At 38.3% G+C, this 18207-nt stretch overlaps 1 protein-coding gene across 1 annotated transcript; it reads left to right on the plus strand.

The window, feature by feature from the left end:
* The first annotated feature begins 830 nt into the window (after window positions 1-830).
* cnot4a (CCR4-NOT transcription complex, subunit 4a) lies at window positions 831-17976 on the plus strand. The gene is made up of 13 exons (XM_053505728.1): window positions 831-1033; window positions 4153-4373; window positions 6604-6801; window positions 9364-9450; window positions 9541-9642; window positions 10068-10193; window positions 10363-10487; window positions 10580-10789; window positions 12906-12963; window positions 13057-13312; window positions 14278-14691; window positions 14937-15176; window positions 16537-17976. The coding sequence occupies exons 2-13, from the start codon at window positions 4200-4202 to the stop codon at window positions 16845-16847; spliced, it is 2301 nt and encodes a 766-aa protein (XP_053361703.1). The 5' UTR covers window positions 831-1033; window positions 4153-4199; the 3' UTR covers window positions 16848-17976.
* The last annotated feature ends 231 nt before the right edge of the window (window positions 17977-18207 follow it).

Consider the following 18207-nt stretch of genomic DNA (forward strand, 5'->3'; position numbering starts at 1 on the left):
CTTTTATTTGTCCTCTATTATAAAATAATTTAATCATGCGCTGTCTGGTGTAGTTCTGTGATGTTTAATGAACCATAATTGTCCAGAGGGAACCTCATTTAGTTTCAGTGATGGTTAAGTGAGGTTCACTGTCTATCTATTTCATATTTTACTTTATTTGCATGTCTCTTCTAAATGTTTTGATTTTTTTTAATGCAAAAATATGGTTATAGTATTGGATATTTCTAATATTTTGGGGTTGCTGGAACAGATTATTTGCATTTACATTATTTCCTATGCGAAAATTTGTATTCGTATTAAATTTGTATTGCAATAAACAAATTTGTGGTGGCACGAGATGCTGTCGCTTTGCACCTCCAGGGTGCAGGTTAGATTCCCATGGGTCTGTGCGCATGGAGTTTGTATGTGTACCCCGCCTCATGCCCTATGTCTCCTGGAATAGGATCCAGGCCCCCCACGACCCTGTAAACAGCATTAAGCGATATAGACCATGCGTCAGTGAGAGAATATACTTTGCCTTAAGAACTTGCCTCCAAAACAAATAAAATTTGTATGCTGATGTTCTGCTGTAATTAATTAACACCTTCTGACAAATCAGATCCTTGAATTCAACAGGAAGAACTATTAGGGCAAATAAAGAAGAAAATACTTGAATACACATGACGCTCAGTTCACAACTCGAGCCCTGTTTCCTGAATTTAACTACTGTATTGTTTGGTATAGCGTTCCGCTAACTATAAAGAACTCCACCCCCCACAATGCATTGCGCACTTGTGTGCGCAAACACAGTGCGCGGTGAGCGGATACAGTATTCCCTCCTCCTCCTCCTTTTAATGTAAGATGGTAGTAAGACGGTGCTGCCTAAAGAAATAGTTAGACTAGACTAAATCTCAAAGCCAACACTTAAAAAAACGAAACGGAGGCAGACAGGAGAGTCGAGGAACACGAGCTGTTTTGGGGAAACCATTTCCGCTTAGATATTTGTACAAGAAAAATATTACAAAAATATCCACGGAGAGGAATCCCAGCTAAAGTGAGTATCCAAAAACTAACCGTGAATGTTCTCACCACAGCTGTGTTAAAAAGGTGAGGTTTTTTTAAAGGCTTATTTTGATATTTATACACCGCACACCTGGTGGTAGGACCTCGAAGCCGAAATGGGAGTACAGGGGAAAAGTCAAAGGTTGACACCGGGCGTCCCTGTGACCAGAGCCGGGCTGAGCAGTGGGAGAGGCGCAGGCTTCGGGCCGGTGTAGGCCGCAGACTCTAACACACTCAGCCGCGCAAAAACACACGAATATCTCGGGAAAACTGTGACTTTCATATTGTCACTTATCTTAAATTACCCATAAAGATGCATATTCCATCATGTTTGTGTCTGAATGTACAGAGGAGGTTTATATGGTGTGTTTTGGGTTTTGCCCCTCGTCACTTCGAGCTGTGTCCCAGCTGTGGAAGCACCTGACCGGTGTCACTCTGAAATCTGTTACCGCCGAAACATATCACCCTGAGACACGAGTTACACTCACAGAGGTGACAGACTTCTGTATAACACTAGCTTCTGAAAGGTTCTTCTTATAGTTTTTAACTACATAAAACACAACGCTGAGTTAGCCTTTAAAATAACTGGTCGTGTGTAAGGGATGAGCATCTGAGTGCTTACCTTTACAGGAAAGTAATCAACAACAGCATGGTGTGATGTGGCACTAACAAAAAGCACAGATACTTTTTCCTCACCCCGAGCGATTACTCATTCGCTCGCTCACTCACTCACTCATCTTCTATACTGCTATATCCTGGGTCGCGAGGTGATGGAGCCTATCCCAGGAGACCCTGAATGGGATGCCAATCAATCGCAGGGCACACACATACACACACTTACATGCTTATTTACACACTTTGGGCAATTTGGCAGCTCCACTTAGTCTAATCTGCATGTCTGTGAAGTGCAATGTGGGAGGAAACCAGGGTACCCGGAGGAAACCCACCAAGCACGGGGAGAATATTCAAACTCCACGTGCATAGACCGGAATCGAACCTAAACCCTGGAGAAGCAAGACAACAGTGTCACCGTAGTGATTTATTTTCCACATAAAAACAGCAGTTTATGAATTCTTTTCCCACCGAAGCAGTTCGCCAACTATCTAGTTTTATTTTTTTGTATTTAAGAAAGAATATGGTTTAATATGGTTAAATGTTGTACTGGACGAGTTTGTATTCTCACTTACAGACAGTGCTTCTCTTTTTAACTTCTCTTGAAGTTAATAAGAGGTTTTGCAAGACAATCTGCAGCTTGCCGTGATACCGGGAATCCTCTAAATGCAAAGTCCCCTGTTCTGAAGTCTTCTCCATGATACAGTATAAACCTGACCATTACAAAAAACTGACACACAAATCTCCTTCTAAACTGTTAAACAAACGCATCGTAACAGAAATGCTGCTGATATCAGAAACTGACAAACACGTAAAAATTATCTAGCTGACGTTACTCTGTGACAGATTTTCCAAATTTTGACTGATCTGATACAGACATCTATATTATAACTGAGCTAGTTTTAGAGAGCTTATCACACATTTCTTAGAGCTGGACAAATAATGTTATGCATTCAGTGCAAGATCTGTATTGTCTCGGCAAGTCAGCGTCAGAAAACCAGAAAATGTGTCACCTCCACTCCGAATCGTTTCCAGGGCTTGAGGCTGTTGGTACTCAGTACTGGATACACATCAGTTTAATGCCTGTGATTTTTTTTTTTTTTTTGTCTATGTGCTTACTCAGGTTCTAGCTTGACTCTGTTGTCTCTATTGGATTGTTCTTAACTCCCTTATTTATCTTCTTTATACACTGCCTGGTCAAAAAAGTCACCATTTCAGTCAAATTATTGCTCTGCACCAAGCAAAGAAAACAACTAAAGTGATTTGGAATTACTGGAACTAGGTTAAGAACCCTTCACTGCATTAACTTAAACTTTGTTTAAGAAATGTGGTTATATAAAAGAAATCATAAATGGAGATCACTTAAACACATGCCATCAATAAAAACTAACTATGTTTACTAGTAAAAGTATGAGCACCTAATGTGATAAGAGCTCACAGGATTGGGGCTAAACCGCTGTGTGGCCATAAGAAACCCACGTGTTAGTGAGACTAATCAGGAAAAGGCTTCACTTTGCTAGGGAGAATGAAGATTGGACTTTGAAGCAGTGGAAAAAGGTCATGTGGTCTGATGAGTTCAGATTGAGCCTATACCAGAGTGAGGGGCGTTTCAGGGTAAGAAGGGAAACGCATGAAGCGATGCACCCATCATGCACAGTACCCACTGTAGTGTTATGATCTGGGGTTGATTCAGTTGGTCAGGTCTAGATTCTTAAACAATAAGATGGCATGATGGCATGGGCATATTCCAGGACTCAGATTGTTAAAGAGTGGCCCTGGTAGCGTGATGAATAATTTTCACACATAAACTGGCTACCATGTTTTGTGCTGTAATCAAATCTAAAGAGATTTTTTTAGTTTTGTTTTTTCGACCAGGCAGTGTAGTTTTGTGCTTGTTCTGTACAAATTGCAGCTTGTCATGTTACAAAGAATCATTGAAGCGGAGTGACCTCTCTCTAAGAATTTCCTGTATCAGAAACCTTAGTGATTTATAAAGTTTTAATAAACATCATCTGGTTTCTGTGTTCTCATTGTCTTTCTCACTCCTTAAATAATTCTCAATGCATGCTCATGGTTGAAAGATACAGTTACTAAAATAATTTAATGTTAAATTAGGTTTAAGTATGAGGTAATATTCAGAGCTTTGCTATCTGAACTGTAAAAATTCACTATAACCTCATCCCTGATTTGTATTCACAGAAATATGGTTGTTTTAGTGATGATTAGATGTAATATTAATTTTGATGATATGGGAAATCTGATTAAGTGACTAAATATCTTTATTCTTGTTTGGAAAGTACATTGAGTTTTGTGTAATTTCCGCTGTGATCATGTTACTATTAGTTGTCTGTGTGCATCACAGCTGGTGACGACCAGTAATGATTTAAAGAAGTTCCAATTAAAAACAGTCTGTGTGTTCCTGCTTCAGTGCTCCTCTCATCATCTTTCTGGTGTCATGTCTAAAATCTCTCCTCTCTTGCGTCTCTTGTCTTCTTCCAGCTTTGCTGTGTCTTTTGCCTTGATCACTTCGGTACCAGTGCAATAAGATGTCCCGTAGCCCTGAACTGAAGGAAGACCCCATGGAGTGCCCTCTGTGTATGGAGCCTTTGGAAATTGATGACGTCAACTTCTTCCCATGTACCTGCGGCTACCAGATCTGCCGTTTCTGCTGGCATCGCATCCGCACAGACGAGAACGGTCTCTGCCCAGCCTGCAGAAAGGTACAGGGCTACTGCTTGTGCTGCTGATGTTCAGGGACTTAATTCTTCACCTATAGAATAGTGTGTTTTAACTGCTCTCAATTCATAGTTTAGAGATGGATAAACGAGTGATGTTGATCCAGGCTCACCCTGAGCCAATTACTGATAGATTTTATTCCTCGAGATATTCAGTAAGTTGGACAATGTAAACGTAAATATGTAAATACCGGCAAACCTACAGATTTAGAGACAGCAGATGAGAAAACTCTTTTTCCTCTCTCTTTGTCCTTCTCTACTTCCTGTATGAGTTAGAGTCCAAGTCAACTCCACTTAATGCAGCAGATGACAAACGCTAACATCTCTCATGCGGTAACCATAGCGACATGCGAAGCCTTGTGGTAAAGTCTGACCACCATAAAGGCGGCCATTTTGGCAGCACTCCCTGGTAGTTATTTCCAGTCATACACAAGACCAAGCTTCTCTTTACTGAAAGGGCTAAAGGGTCACAAACCCTCCAGCAGGTCAGATATATGATACTTCTAAACTTAACTCTTTAAGTAGGGTTACATCATTGTTTAGTAGTAGTCAGTTAAGGGGTTAATATAACATAAAGTGCTGCAGAATTTGTTTTGCCCCCCTCTTGTCCCTTTTGTAACTTAGCTTTCCAAAACAAATGTAGATAGCCCTTAAAAACCAGGGCATTTTATTTTTCATTACTGTGTTACCGCAATTTTTTTTTTTTTTTTTTCCCAACAACAGGGATATTACAGGGTAGACATGTAATGTTTCAATACAGAATTTTAAAACCTCCTTATAAATCCCTAAAGCACCCACCGCACCCCTCCCTAAATTCTTTTTTTTTTTTTTTTTTTTTTTTTACTTATATTTAATATTTAAGTGTTTTAAGACACATATCTGGTCAGGATTGTGCAATATGGAGTGACATTATTTTTTTCCAGCATAACCTAGGCAATTTGGTGAACTTAATTTTAATTCATTTTAACCAATTATCCAAACATGACTGAGCAAAAAAACAAAACAAAGATCATGTGTTTTTGTGGTAAAATCATGATAAGATCATGTGTTTTTGGGGTAGTTTTAGGGTGTTTCTGTAACCAATAATAATAATGGTAATACTACTACTACTGCTACTAATAATAATACATGTTTTTTGTATTTTCATATTCCCATAGCAGTAATAGTTACGTGTTTTACGTGTTTGGCTCTACATAACCTATCAGAAGACACAAATGCACAGTTTCATTTCTAAAGCCTCCTTCTTCTAATAAGCACCATATAAGCAGTTGTTTTTGTAGATCGGTCATTAACCAGTGCTGTGTTGAGCGCACAGATTAAGCCACTTTAAGTTTAAAGGGTTAATCACAGTTCATTCAAGATTTAGCGGAGGGGCAATTACTTTTTCACACAGGACCAGGCAGGTTTGGACAGCTTTTTTTTCTATGAATAAATGAAATTATCATTCAAAAACGGCATATATAACTGCAAATGCTTTTGTATTTACTTGGATTCTTTATATGTAACATTTAAATATGTTTGATGAGCCAAAATAAAAATACCATGAAGGAGCAAATACTTTTTTCACGACCCTGCAGTGTAAAATGTATCATAGGAAACGTATATAGAACATATTGCATACTGTGCATGCAATTTTTTTCCCATAACAAATATGACAATGGCAGCCATATTTATGCCTGTTTCTATGGTAACGGTGTTCTTCAACCCTGAGTGAGTGGGTCAAATCCCAAATGGCTTCCTGCTCCCTACATACATGTACTTTATTGCACAATTATATTTATAAGCAGTATAATTAGTTCTAATGTAGTTATGTAGTGTGGTAGAAAGCTATTGAGGATTTGACCCTGTTTATACAGTTTATTTTTATTTCAGTTCACAAATAGTCATCTCAGTCAGAGTTTAACTGAAGTGAAAACTGTTTTAGTAATGTATAAGCGAAAGCGCAAGGCACATTGTACAATCTCTTTACCTAACCATGTCTCCGGTAATAATATTGTCATTCACTTTGTGCTAGAGTGTGCAAATGGAGGACGCAATATTTCTTTTGACCAGTGGTTAATGTAGTACTTAATTCCAGTAATTAATGATTTGTATATTTGTACTGATTAGATGATGATGCCGTTATTCTGTTTGTCCAAGCCTTTATGCGGAATTTTATAGAATAAAAGTGCGCCACAGTGTCTAACTTATCATCCCGTGTGTGTATGCCCTTCAGCCATACCCGGAGGACCCAGCCGTATACAAGCCCCTCTCACAAGAGGAGATCTTGAGGATAAAGAATGAGAAGAAGCAAAAGCAGAATGAGAAGAAGCAGAAGGTAACGGAGAACCGGAAGCACCTGGCCAGCGTGCGCGTGGTGCAGAGGAACCTTGTGTTTGTCGTGGGTCTCTCACAGAGGCTCGCGGACCCTGAGGTAAGAGGAGCTTTACAACACATGAAAGTTTCTGATGAAACAGCAGCCCCTGTTAGTAATGTACTGTATCTCGGGCATTGTCTAATACCACTTAATGCTAAGTAAACCAGAGGTGGCTTTAATGACACGTGTTTAAGAGAAATTGTTGTTAATGACCATTTGCTATTAATTATGCTGCAGGATGTTTGCATCCATTTTATGAACATGAAAAATTAACATGAATCTTTAACTTTTGTCCTAATGTTGAGTTCAGTGGTCATTTTTTAAGTTATTTCCCTAACTTTTTCTCATCTAGCTGATGTAAATCTGTACAATTCATTAGCACAATGAATGATCTACTGCAGTAATTATGTTTATGTAAGCCTAATGCAAGTAATGCACAATTAATCGCATAAAAAATTCAAATGCAGTATGATATTGTCTTACAGTTATGTAATTTTAACAGTGGAAATATCTTATCACAAAAGTCTGCAGTTTATTACAGATACTGATAAAGAAAAAAAAACTGATTATTAAATACTGATATAAATAATTCAAATGATCAAAGCCGAATGAGAAAAGATTGAAGAGAGAAGAAATGTATAGATGCTGTCATGCATTACTGAGGTTAAGTTAATTTGCTTATGGTTAAGGATATGGTGCCCAAAAAGGATTTAGAAAGTAATGAACGCACTTGACTAGAGATATAAATTGCCTTCATGTTTAATAGTGATAATCAATATCACAGTTTTATATGTATCAAAATAATCACAATGTCACTTTTTGATCAAATCATTTAGCCCTACCTTACGCTGATGCACACTTACTTTTGTGAGCATACAACAGTGATTATAGCCTAACTATCAAGTGTGCAAGTAAATCTAGACAAAACCTATTTGTAATACATGTAGATCAAAACCCTTGAATTTAAAAATGCTCTATTTAAATAATTTTAAAAATGTAACTTTTAGTAGATTATTTATTCAGAAAAAACGCAGCTTCCCGATTTATAGCAAGCGTGTTGATGTAAAATCCATGGGCTGATGATCATCTAGATATTGATGTCTAGTTTTGGACACACACATCACTGTACACATTTCTGTGTGTACACGTCACGGCAGGTGTGTTGTATCTTGTTTAATGTTTTAAAACAAAACCAGTTTTATGTTACCATTATCATTATAACTGTGGCAGCCTACAGTACCAGTTGAAAGTTTGGACACACCAGTCAAACATTTGAACACACGTTTGTATTTATTTTCTACATTTTAAAACAATACTGGATTTTTTCAAAAGTATGAAATAACATATGGCATTCGGTAACTAAGTAACAATAACAGTCAGTTGTTATCTAGTTAAGACATTAAGATCAGCTGTTCTGAATGTGTTCTTGCAACAAAAGTATTGTCGAGTGCATTCGCAAAACCCATCAAGCACCATGATGAAACTGGCTCTCATGAAGATTATCCCAGGAAAGCAAGACCAAAACTTAGCTCTGCTGCAGAGAAGTTCATTTAGAGTCACCAGCCTCCAAAATCACCAATTAACAAACAGCACCTCAGATTAGAGCCGTTATGAAGGGTTTACAGATCATAAGTAGCAGATGCATCTCAAGTAACTGAGGAGGAGATTATTATAGATTTTAAATGCCTTTAGCATTGTTTTACATTGTAGTAAGAAAATGAAAAATGCATGGAAAATCAGGAGTGACCATGCAATTAGAAGATGTGTCCAAACTTTTGACTGGTAGAACTGCACATAATATTCATTATATCCTTTATACTGACTAGATTATCATTTAAAATTAATAGTAATGTAATATAACGAACATAGTAAAAATCTATTTTGACAATTATCAGTAGATCATCGTTGCACACCGACAGGATTTAATGTATGTAAGGATTAAGGTTAGAAAGAAATGTCTGGTATACTGTACTCATGAATCTAAATTGTCTTGGTGACCAAAATCTATTGTGTGGATATTATATGTGCCATGTTGTACTGTACCATCAGTAACAGATTGGCTGAGTCATCCTGCTTTTTTTAATTATTATTTTTTTTAATGCTCTGTACCTTGATTTTCCAGGCGTTCATGGGCTGGTAGTGTGATTAAAAAGGAATGAGTAAAAATAGCTGGATGATTTCAATATAGATTGTGGAACTAAATAAAAAAATAAAAAATAAATAAATAAATAAAAAAAACATGCCATGTCTGGCCTATGATTTGACTATATTAATGTTAAAAGATTGTGTTTTAGTAGAACCTGAATTGTTATGTTTGTTCAGATCAGATGGGTATTAAATATATGAGTTTAGGAAACCTGAAAAGGTCCACCGTTGTATTGTCAAGGCATTTCGGGATATTACGAATGTTTGTAAAAGCTCCAGGTGCAGTGAGTACCTTGTTTTGCTTTTTTTTTGTGTTTAATAACAGAGTGAGTGGAACTTGACTAAAAGGGAACCTAGTCCATGCAGAAATGATTCAGTGTAGTTTCCCCTTTTTCTGTTGACGAACTGGAGCTAAAAGTACAGCACTATTTGATTGTCTTAGATCGAAACGCTAGTTGTTTGTTTATTTTTCAGGTCCTCAAGAGGCCAGAGTATTTTGGAAAGTTTGGCAAAATACATAAAGTGGTCATCAATAACAGTACGTCGTATGCGGGCTCACAGGTGAGTGCAGCCACAGAACCACAGATTTGATTTGGCCCAGAAGCCGAAATGTCTGGCTGTAGATGACCAGTATGCTCATTTACTCCACAGGGTCCTAGTGCCAGTGCCTATGTTACATACATCCGCTCAGAAGATGCCCTAAGAGCAATACAGTGTGTTAATAATGTGGTAGTTGATGGTAGAACACTGAAGGTGAGCCCTGATATGATGTTCTTATATATTATCAATTGTTTATTTTCTTTCACTCAGATAAAAGATGTTTTAGTATTGAAGTGAGTTAATCACATTATAGAAAGCTGCAATGGTGTTTAAATTACTTGGGATCAACTATTTATCATCCATTTTGATTATGCACTTGTGTCAGAACATGTAGTTGATAAATAAGGAAAATTATGGTGGAATTTGCATACACATGTTTTATCATTTGATCATCCACAACTTATAGTAAGAAATAGTAAAGTTGTGCTTTTTGCCATATTACTTAATAATGCAATACTGATATCAATATGCTGAATGTGTTAAATGAAGGGATTTCGTCACCTAATTAGGGCAAAATCTAAAATGAATTTATTCTTCGGTGGTAGTTGTTTTTATTGAGCGAGTTGTTTGTCTTGTAGGCTTCTTTAGGCACGACAAAGTACTGCAGCTATTTTCTCAAAAGCATGCAGTGCCCTAAGCCGGACTGCATGTATCTGCATGAACTAGGAGATGAAGCAGCTAGTTTTACAAAAGAGGAGATGCAGGTGAGAGCAGAACTCAGCACTTTTTTATTTTATTTTTTTATCATCACTGTAAAAGGTTTTATCAAAATTTGATACACATAAGACTGAAGCAAATTGTTTGTGGTCACAAGAAAAGCAGATGATTATGTTGCAAATTTTGTCTTGTTAATGCGGCATTTTGTTTATGTAGGCTGGGAAACATCAGGAATACGAACAAAAACTACTTCAAGACCTTTACAAAGCAAATCCCAACTTTCTACAGACTTCTACGTGTGGAGGAGAAAAGTCTAAAAACAAAGCAAATGCTACACAAAGGTGGGGTTTTTTTCTAGTCTGTTTTCATACTGTAGCAAAACTGTCTTACATTTTAAAGATTGTTTCAAACTGTGTATCTTTTTCCTCCACAGACAAAACAGCGGCGGCAAAGAGGGTTGGCCTTTATTACAGGGTTACGGTAAACTAGTGAATGGTTTACCTACAGAATATCGGAAGTCCCCGCCCCTTTTAGATTGTTTGACAGACTCTGATCACATGACCCCAGAAGATCCAGACACTGAGTTAGGGACAGATCAAAACACAGGACTCTCACACTTCGCCCCAGTTTTAGAACCTACCAGGTATGCAGCAGCACACACCCTTATGTATGCATATATATATATATATATATATATATATATATATATATATATAATATTATTATTATTTTTTTTATTATTCACGTATGTTATATTTGAACCAATCAGCTCTAATCCAAATATTGAAAGGAATGTCACAGAATTACATGATCAGATCATATCAATACGGCATCAAATAGCATACATATGCTGGTTAAAATACTATTTTTGAACAGGCTTTACATTTACATTTAGGCATTTTAGGCAAGTGCTTTAAAGTTTACATCATTGGATACATACTTACACTGGGTTAACTAGGTTAATAACTAAGTGCTTAATTCAAGTACTGGAGAATTTGCTTTATTACAGGCATGTGCAATTTTAGGCATGACCAGAAAATATTTTTTACTGTCTGTTAGATTTGCTTTATATGGCCTTCTTAGAGAAGAAATAGCTGGTAAGGAACTTTCAATAGTATTAACCTCTTTTCAATTAGTGCAGGGGTGTCCAAACTGTTTTACAAAAAGATCTAGTCATGTACTTATGTGTTTATATACACTAATCAGCTGTAAAAGACAAACATTGTTGTTGTATCTGGCACCAAAAAGTTAGCAGCAGATCCCTTAAGTCCTGTAAGGCGGGACCTCTATGGATCAGAATTGTTTCTCCAGTACATCCCACAATTGTTTGAATAAATTGATATATGGGGAATTTGAAGACAAAGTAAGTACCCATGAATTTTCTGTTGTGTTTCCAAACCATTCCTGACCCTTTTTGCAGTGTGTCAGGGCACAGTGTCCTGCTGAAAAAGGCAACTGCCTTAAGTCAATACATTGCCATTAAGGGGTCTGCAACAATGCTTAGGTAGGTGGTACAAATCAAAGTAAAATCCATATAAATGCCAGGAGCCAAGGTTTCCCAGCAGAACATTGCCCAGGGCAGAATACTGCCACAAACTTGCCTTCATCCCATAGTGTATCTTGGTACAATCCCACCCCAGGTATGTGACATCCACATGTTTTAAAAGAAAACATGATTATCAGACCAGTCCACCTTCCATTGTGGTCAAGTTTTATTGCTCTATCTAGTCTATTGTAGGTACTTTCAGCAATGTACACAGCTCAGCATAGGCACTCTGACCGGTCTCCCTGGCTTTACAGCCACACACTCAGCAAGATGTGCTACACCATGTCTTCTGACACCTTTCTATATTAGCCAGCAATACCTTTTTCAGAGATTTGTGCTACATGACCTCTTCTGTGGAATCAGACCAGACAGGCTAGCCTTCATTCCCCAACTGCAGTAATGAGTCTTGGGTGCCCATTACATTGTCTCCGGTTCACTGGTTGTCCTTTCTCAGGCCACTTTCGGTAGGTATTAACTGCTGCATACCTGGAACACCTTGCCAGACCTGCTGTATTGGAGGTGCTCGGAGCCAGTTGTCTAGCTATCTTAATTTCACACTTGTTAAAGTTGCTCAGATTCTTATGCGCTTGGCCAATTTTTCTGCTTCCAGGATGTCAACTTCAAGAAACGGACTGTTCACTTGCTGCATAATATATCCCACCATTGACAGGTGTCGTTGTAACCAGATAATCAATGGTATCCATGTCACCTGTCAGTAGTTTTAACATCATGGCTGATCTGTAGATATAAATACGTACAGTATATGGTTGTTGAAAAAAAAATCTTCAATATGAACTTAGAGTAGTTTAATATAAGAGGAGCAATAAGTATAAACCGTTCTGTAAATTATTTTCTAGATGAAGTTAGAGAAAATGGGCTGTTGTTTTATAACTAATTGTAATAACCGTCTGGCACTGTCATGTGAAAGAAAAGCTTGCATGCCACTCATTATACAGTCCATTAAAACACCGAATCCATGGGGCCACATTTGCCTCTGTGGCTTTTTTTTGGACACCCTGGTTTAATCTTTACTTTTAGATGTAGTAAAAGAGAGATGCACACTTGATATTGTGCCATTTATTTGAAAATCTGTTCTTTGTTGGTAAACAAATTTTCATCAAAATTAGTTGCTGCTATTAAAATGCAGTGTTGCATATCAATAGATATGTTAATACGAAGAATTGGTCTGATAAACATTTTCAATTTCTTTCAGTCCTGTTGATAAACCAACAGAACCTGCAATTATAGGGAATGGAGAGAATATAGCACAGGTAAGAACTACTCTAAACTTCATCGTATATATGCTTGAAGAGCATTATTTTATGGAAACGTTTCTTATGTTGTACGTTTTTATGCTTTTTCAGGTCCCGAGCAGTGACTCACCCTCCCCTCCCCCTGGGTTTTCAAAGCCAAGCCTGGCAGTACCCATTAGCGTGGCAGAACTCACAGCTCGCTCGCCATTTGAGGGAGCGCCCGCTGAGTCTCAGTCGCTTTTCTCAGACAACAGTAACTTTAGACATCCGAACCCCATCCCCAGCAGCCTGCCCTCTTTCCCCAGCTCCCCACAGGGTGGCTCTGACTGGCCCATGACCCCTGAGCCCCAAAGCCTCTTTACCTCAGGTATATTTATTTAACCCAGTGTTTATTTAAAATTCATCTGAGATTGTTTGACATAAAGAGTTGAGACCAACAGAAGTTTTCTGGGATTTTACCATATGACTGTCTATTCAGGAGAAAAGAACCTTAACCACTAGAGCTACACCTGCACCCTGATTAGCTAAAAGTCTTTTCCAAGCTCTGACGCTACAATTTTAATATTAGGTTCTGTCTGTTAAACCCTGACAAGCTGTTACCCTGCCTGAGTTCTGTATCCAGCCTGTTTCTTATTTCTTGGGGCAATAGTTCAAATGCAGTCTCTCACCTATTGTTCCACATTCTGGAAATACAATCAACCGCACATTATATTGTGTTGTAGGTGAAGAAGTTGTGTCCCACGTATGGGCTGTTTGGGAAGAAATGCAAATAATTTACTGCTCATTATTATTATTTAGGACAGTGTTACTTATAGCAGGGGGTCTGTGATTTAGAAAAGGATAACATAGCTGGAAATCAAATCTTAAGTTGTTGACTGGGTTTAATCCAAAACATATAAATTTTAATTTCGGTATGTTCTATAAGTGCAATTTCTAGGAGTAAATATCTTCAGTGAATAGTCCAAATATTATCACCTATTTTATTTTGTCTCTTATTTTACTAAGCTTTGCAGAACAGTTCTCTGTTTTTGAGGTGACTTTTGACTTTTACAACTTAATATTATTATGTAATAGGAAACTTGATAATTAGCTTTTACTTATTTGCAAGATTAGGACTTAAGTTGGATCATTTTCAGAATTCTCTCTGAGAGAACTCTCTCTCTTGCATATTTGTCAGACTCTAGCTGATAAAAACTGAGATTCACTTTTTCTTTTGCCAACATAAAATTGTAATAATTGTCCAGATGGCAGCATGCACTGTAAGACATACTAGAGGAACAAAGCGATTGTGTGCTTCAGCAAAAAAGTTTATACCATGTCTGTCTCTACTAGACACCATCCCTGTGTCTTCATCCACTGACTGGCAAGCAGCTTTCGGCTTCGGCTCTTCGGCCAAGCAGCAGCAGCAGCAGGAGGATGATCTAGGCTTTGACCCGTTCGATGTGACGAGGAAAGCACTAGCTGACCTTATCGAGAAGGAGCTGTCTGTGCAGGAAGCCTCGCCACGTTCCCCATCACTTCTCCCTAACGGCCAGCCACGCCTTCCGCCACTACAGCACCGTGGTCTCTATAACTCCTTCAGCCTGCCCACACACGGCCACGCCACCCCTGGACGCCAGCCATGGATGGGCCTGCCCACCCGCAACAACCTTGCACACTTAAACCATATCACACACAGCCACTTCCTCGACCCAAACTGCCCACCACAACATCACAGCACAGGCCTTGGGGGAATAACTATATCAGGTGCATGCACGCGCGCACACATACACACAAGAGATTTAACACTTTTTAAGTCCTAAATGTATAACTGTGTCTTTAGATGATAAATAGTTGCACCTGGGCTAATCACAGCTGTTGTAACCCAGTGGTCTACATACTATGTTTTTGAACGTGTTCCCAGTTCAAAGTGTGCTTAGGATGATCTCTTTAGATGCACTATGGTTGTCTCCTACTTCACATCAAGGTTATTGTTTTCCCATCTCCAACAGAAAATAGTGGTTCCGTGGAAAACATAAATGTGAAAGAATGGCAGGACGGCCTGAGAGCACTCCTTCCAAATATCAACATCAACTTCGGAGGCATCCCAAATTCCACATCATCTTCCTCTTCCTCCTCTTCATCCTCTTCTAGTATGAACCACATGGGGGTCCCGACAGGTTCGGTGGGACTCTCGCACAGCCTAAGCTGGGACGGCGTAACAAGTTGGATGGACCCAGCCATCATCACTGGTACTTTATATTATATATTATTACATATGTACACTATTAGTCCTCACAGTGAATTAGTGGTTAGCACAATCACCTCACACCTTCAGGGTTTAAATTTAGACCTATGTTCTTTCTGTATGGAGTTTACATGTTCTCAGAATACTTGGTGTTTTTTTTCTGGGGTGTCCTTCCACAGTTTAAATACATGCAATGTAAGTTGATTGGCATTTCCAAATAGCTTGGATTGTTTGTGCCTGTGCTTTGCAATGGGTTGGCACCACATTCAGGGAGAAATCTGCTTAGTGCTTCAAGTTCCTTGTTCCCCTGTGACCCTGCACAAGATAAGCAGTGTGAATAAGTAACATATTTAGAAACATGTAACAAGAATGAATTTTTTTAAACCTATTATGTTTATAAAAAGATGAAGCAGCCCATCGGTCAGTGATCAGAATTGGCTGGTTTTCAGTTTGATTGGCCGTGACTGGCCGGTCAGTCTCAGATATAAACAATTCTGTAGCAAGCACAGAAACTTCCGAGTGGTGCAACAGAATGCATTATGAGGCGTTACATTATCAAAAATTACATGTTAAAAGCTTACAATCTGCCTTTTTCTCTGAACTTTTGAGACTTTGGGGGCTGTTGAGGAGGTAAAACATTTCTTTATAATCCTACAAGTAAACTATTTCATCTTGTGTAGTACAAGTGAATTATTTGCCAAGTTTGAATTATTATACAAAAATATTTGTGGTGGATGACAGAGATACATGCTGTTCAGAAATGTTGAAATGTTAAAATGCAAAAATCTTGTATTCGAATTAAGTTCCTTATATTAATTAAACTTTAAGGGTGCTTTAAGGGTTAAAAATTGTAATAAAATTAGGTGAAATTGTAATATCGTATCGGGATATTTATAAATTCGCGTTCCTTAAAGAATCACCATTTTAATCAAGTCTTAGTGCCCAAACATCATGATATTGCGTGGTGGTATACGAAGGCCAAATGCCAGGAAAATGTATATTTCATTAAAATTTTTGGAACTGATTGCAATTAAGCTTTTTTATGTGTCTGGTAATATTGTGCACAATATATTGGTATAAGTGCAATAACAATTATTATTATTTTTTTTAATCATCTTTTACCAAAATGCTTCCAAATATCTGATATTTGACTGTCAGGAACAAAATGCTGTAAAATTTTGGCCGTTTCAAAATTACACAAGAGTTTTCTGATTTATATCAGGTCTTTAGAAGCAAAATGCTTCATGCCTTTGAAAATATTTGCTGTTTTTTGCTTGGTGAGGTTGTAAAAATTATCCAAATGCCAGATTTTTTTTCCTAGAATACCAACAAAGTTTTTATTTTCTTTTGCTTTGATGCTCCAGGTATGCCATCATCCACCGGCAACAGTTTGGACTGTGTGCAGGACGAAAACCCTCCGCACTGGCTCAAGTCTCTACAAGCTCTGACTGAGATGGATGGGCCAAGCGGTTCAGTGGTGTCTCAGCCTCGTCACTCAGGCCTGGACTCCACGGTTCGGCTTCCTCTGCACAGAGGCGGCTGGGCGCCGTACCTCCCTCCCCCGTCGCTCACTCCCAGCCACTTTCACTCTCCTCCCCCAGGTTTCCAGACAGCCTTCAGACCTCCCGCGCAGACAACAGACCTTCTACAGAGCGCCGCCATGGAACGCCACTAGGGACTAAACCGTGTTTTCTTTCTCCATCCCTGTTAACTTAACTGTAATGACACGTGAATATCCTGATCATTAATAACGTAAGCTCTTATTTGTCTGACACCCCCCCTCCCCCCAATCGTCCCTCGCCATTCCCCCCTTTTTCTCTCATGTATTTTGAGGCACACATTAACAGTTTGGTGTGTATGGGGGGGATCATTAATATGTAAACAATCAAGGAGATTTTGAGAAACAGTTGATACGCACACTATTAATAATGGTTAAAAAACTCATACAGTACTCATCCATTCTACGCTCAAATTTTGATCTAATACTGTGAATGTGTTACTTAATGACAGGGATCTTAATGACTAGTTTATCAGTGAGGTCAATTGGACAGTCATTTCAGCAGAAATACTTGTCAATTTCAAGTAGGTTTGGACAGTCTTACAGTTATATTGGCTCTCAGAAAGAGGAGGTTATGAAAACAGAGTCTGTTACCCTTGTGTGAGCATGGTGTATGCACATACGAGTCTTACTGCCACAAAGCATCCGTAGAGACCCCTGATGCCCCCAGACAGCATGAGGGGAGTCACTGCTGTACCTCTGTATCAGAGGATGGAGCGCTGCCCTGCTGATGCCTGGGGATTTGGGGCCTTTCTCACTATATCACATGACCTATAGTGGGTGCAAGATGCCACCATGTGGCACTTTGTCACTCCACTCTTAGTGAGAAGCATTAAGACTGCAGTGCATAGTTATTGAGCATGACTATCTGAAACACAATGTTGTGATAAAGTTATGGGAGGCTGGCAAAAATGGCAGGTAAAATGCTGATAATGTAAGCTTTAGGTATGACTGATGTTTAAGTAACACCTCCTGGCCAGGTCAGGCCCTTCTAATCATTTCTCTTTTTTTTTTTTTTTTTTTGGTCTCTACTGTGTGGCCCATACTAAACAGTATTTATCAGAAACACTCCTTCATGTCTTCAGGAAAAATCCAATATAGTTCAACCTCTTCGTTTTTAAACATGCTGCTGAGATAACATTTAATACATGAAGAGCTAAAAAAATAAAATAAAGAATTGACTTTTCTGCAGATCTGGAACAACAGAATCCTAAATAAAATTGAATACTCAGTGCCTCTGTTTTAATTATTTTCCCCCATTTATTTCTGTAGTCACCAAGTAAAGAAATTACGTACACTGCTTTTAAAATAAGATATTTTTATTATCCTATGAGCACAGCACAACAGCACAGTAATGTTACTGACACGCTATTTTCATCAAATATATATACATGTATATATGTATGGATATTTATATATTTAACTTTGACATTGTTGTGAAATGTGAAGTATCTTGTGAAATGTTAGTCTTTTGCCA

Source organism: Clarias gariepinus, chromosome 10 (assembly GCF_024256425.1).
Source record: "Clarias gariepinus isolate MV-2021 ecotype Netherlands chromosome 10, CGAR_prim_01v2, whole genome shotgun sequence".
Classification (NCBI taxonomy): Eukaryota; Metazoa; Chordata; class Actinopteri; order Siluriformes; family Clariidae; genus Clarias; species Clarias gariepinus.

Excerpts from the sequence above, each read along its gene's own strand:
- cnot4a (XM_053505728.1), top strand. The coding sequence starts at position 4,200 with ATGTCCCGTAGCCCTGAACTGAAGGAAGACCCCATGGAGTGCCCTCTG. Across the intron at positions 6,802-9,363 it reads AGAGGCTCGCGGACCCTGAG|GTCCTCAAGAGGCCAGAGTA; the intron begins GTAAGAGGAGCT and ends TTTATTTTTCAG. Across the intron at positions 15,177-16,536 it reads GGACCCAGCCATCATCACTG|GTATGCCATCATCCACCGGC; the intron begins GTACTTTATATT and ends TTGATGCTCCAG.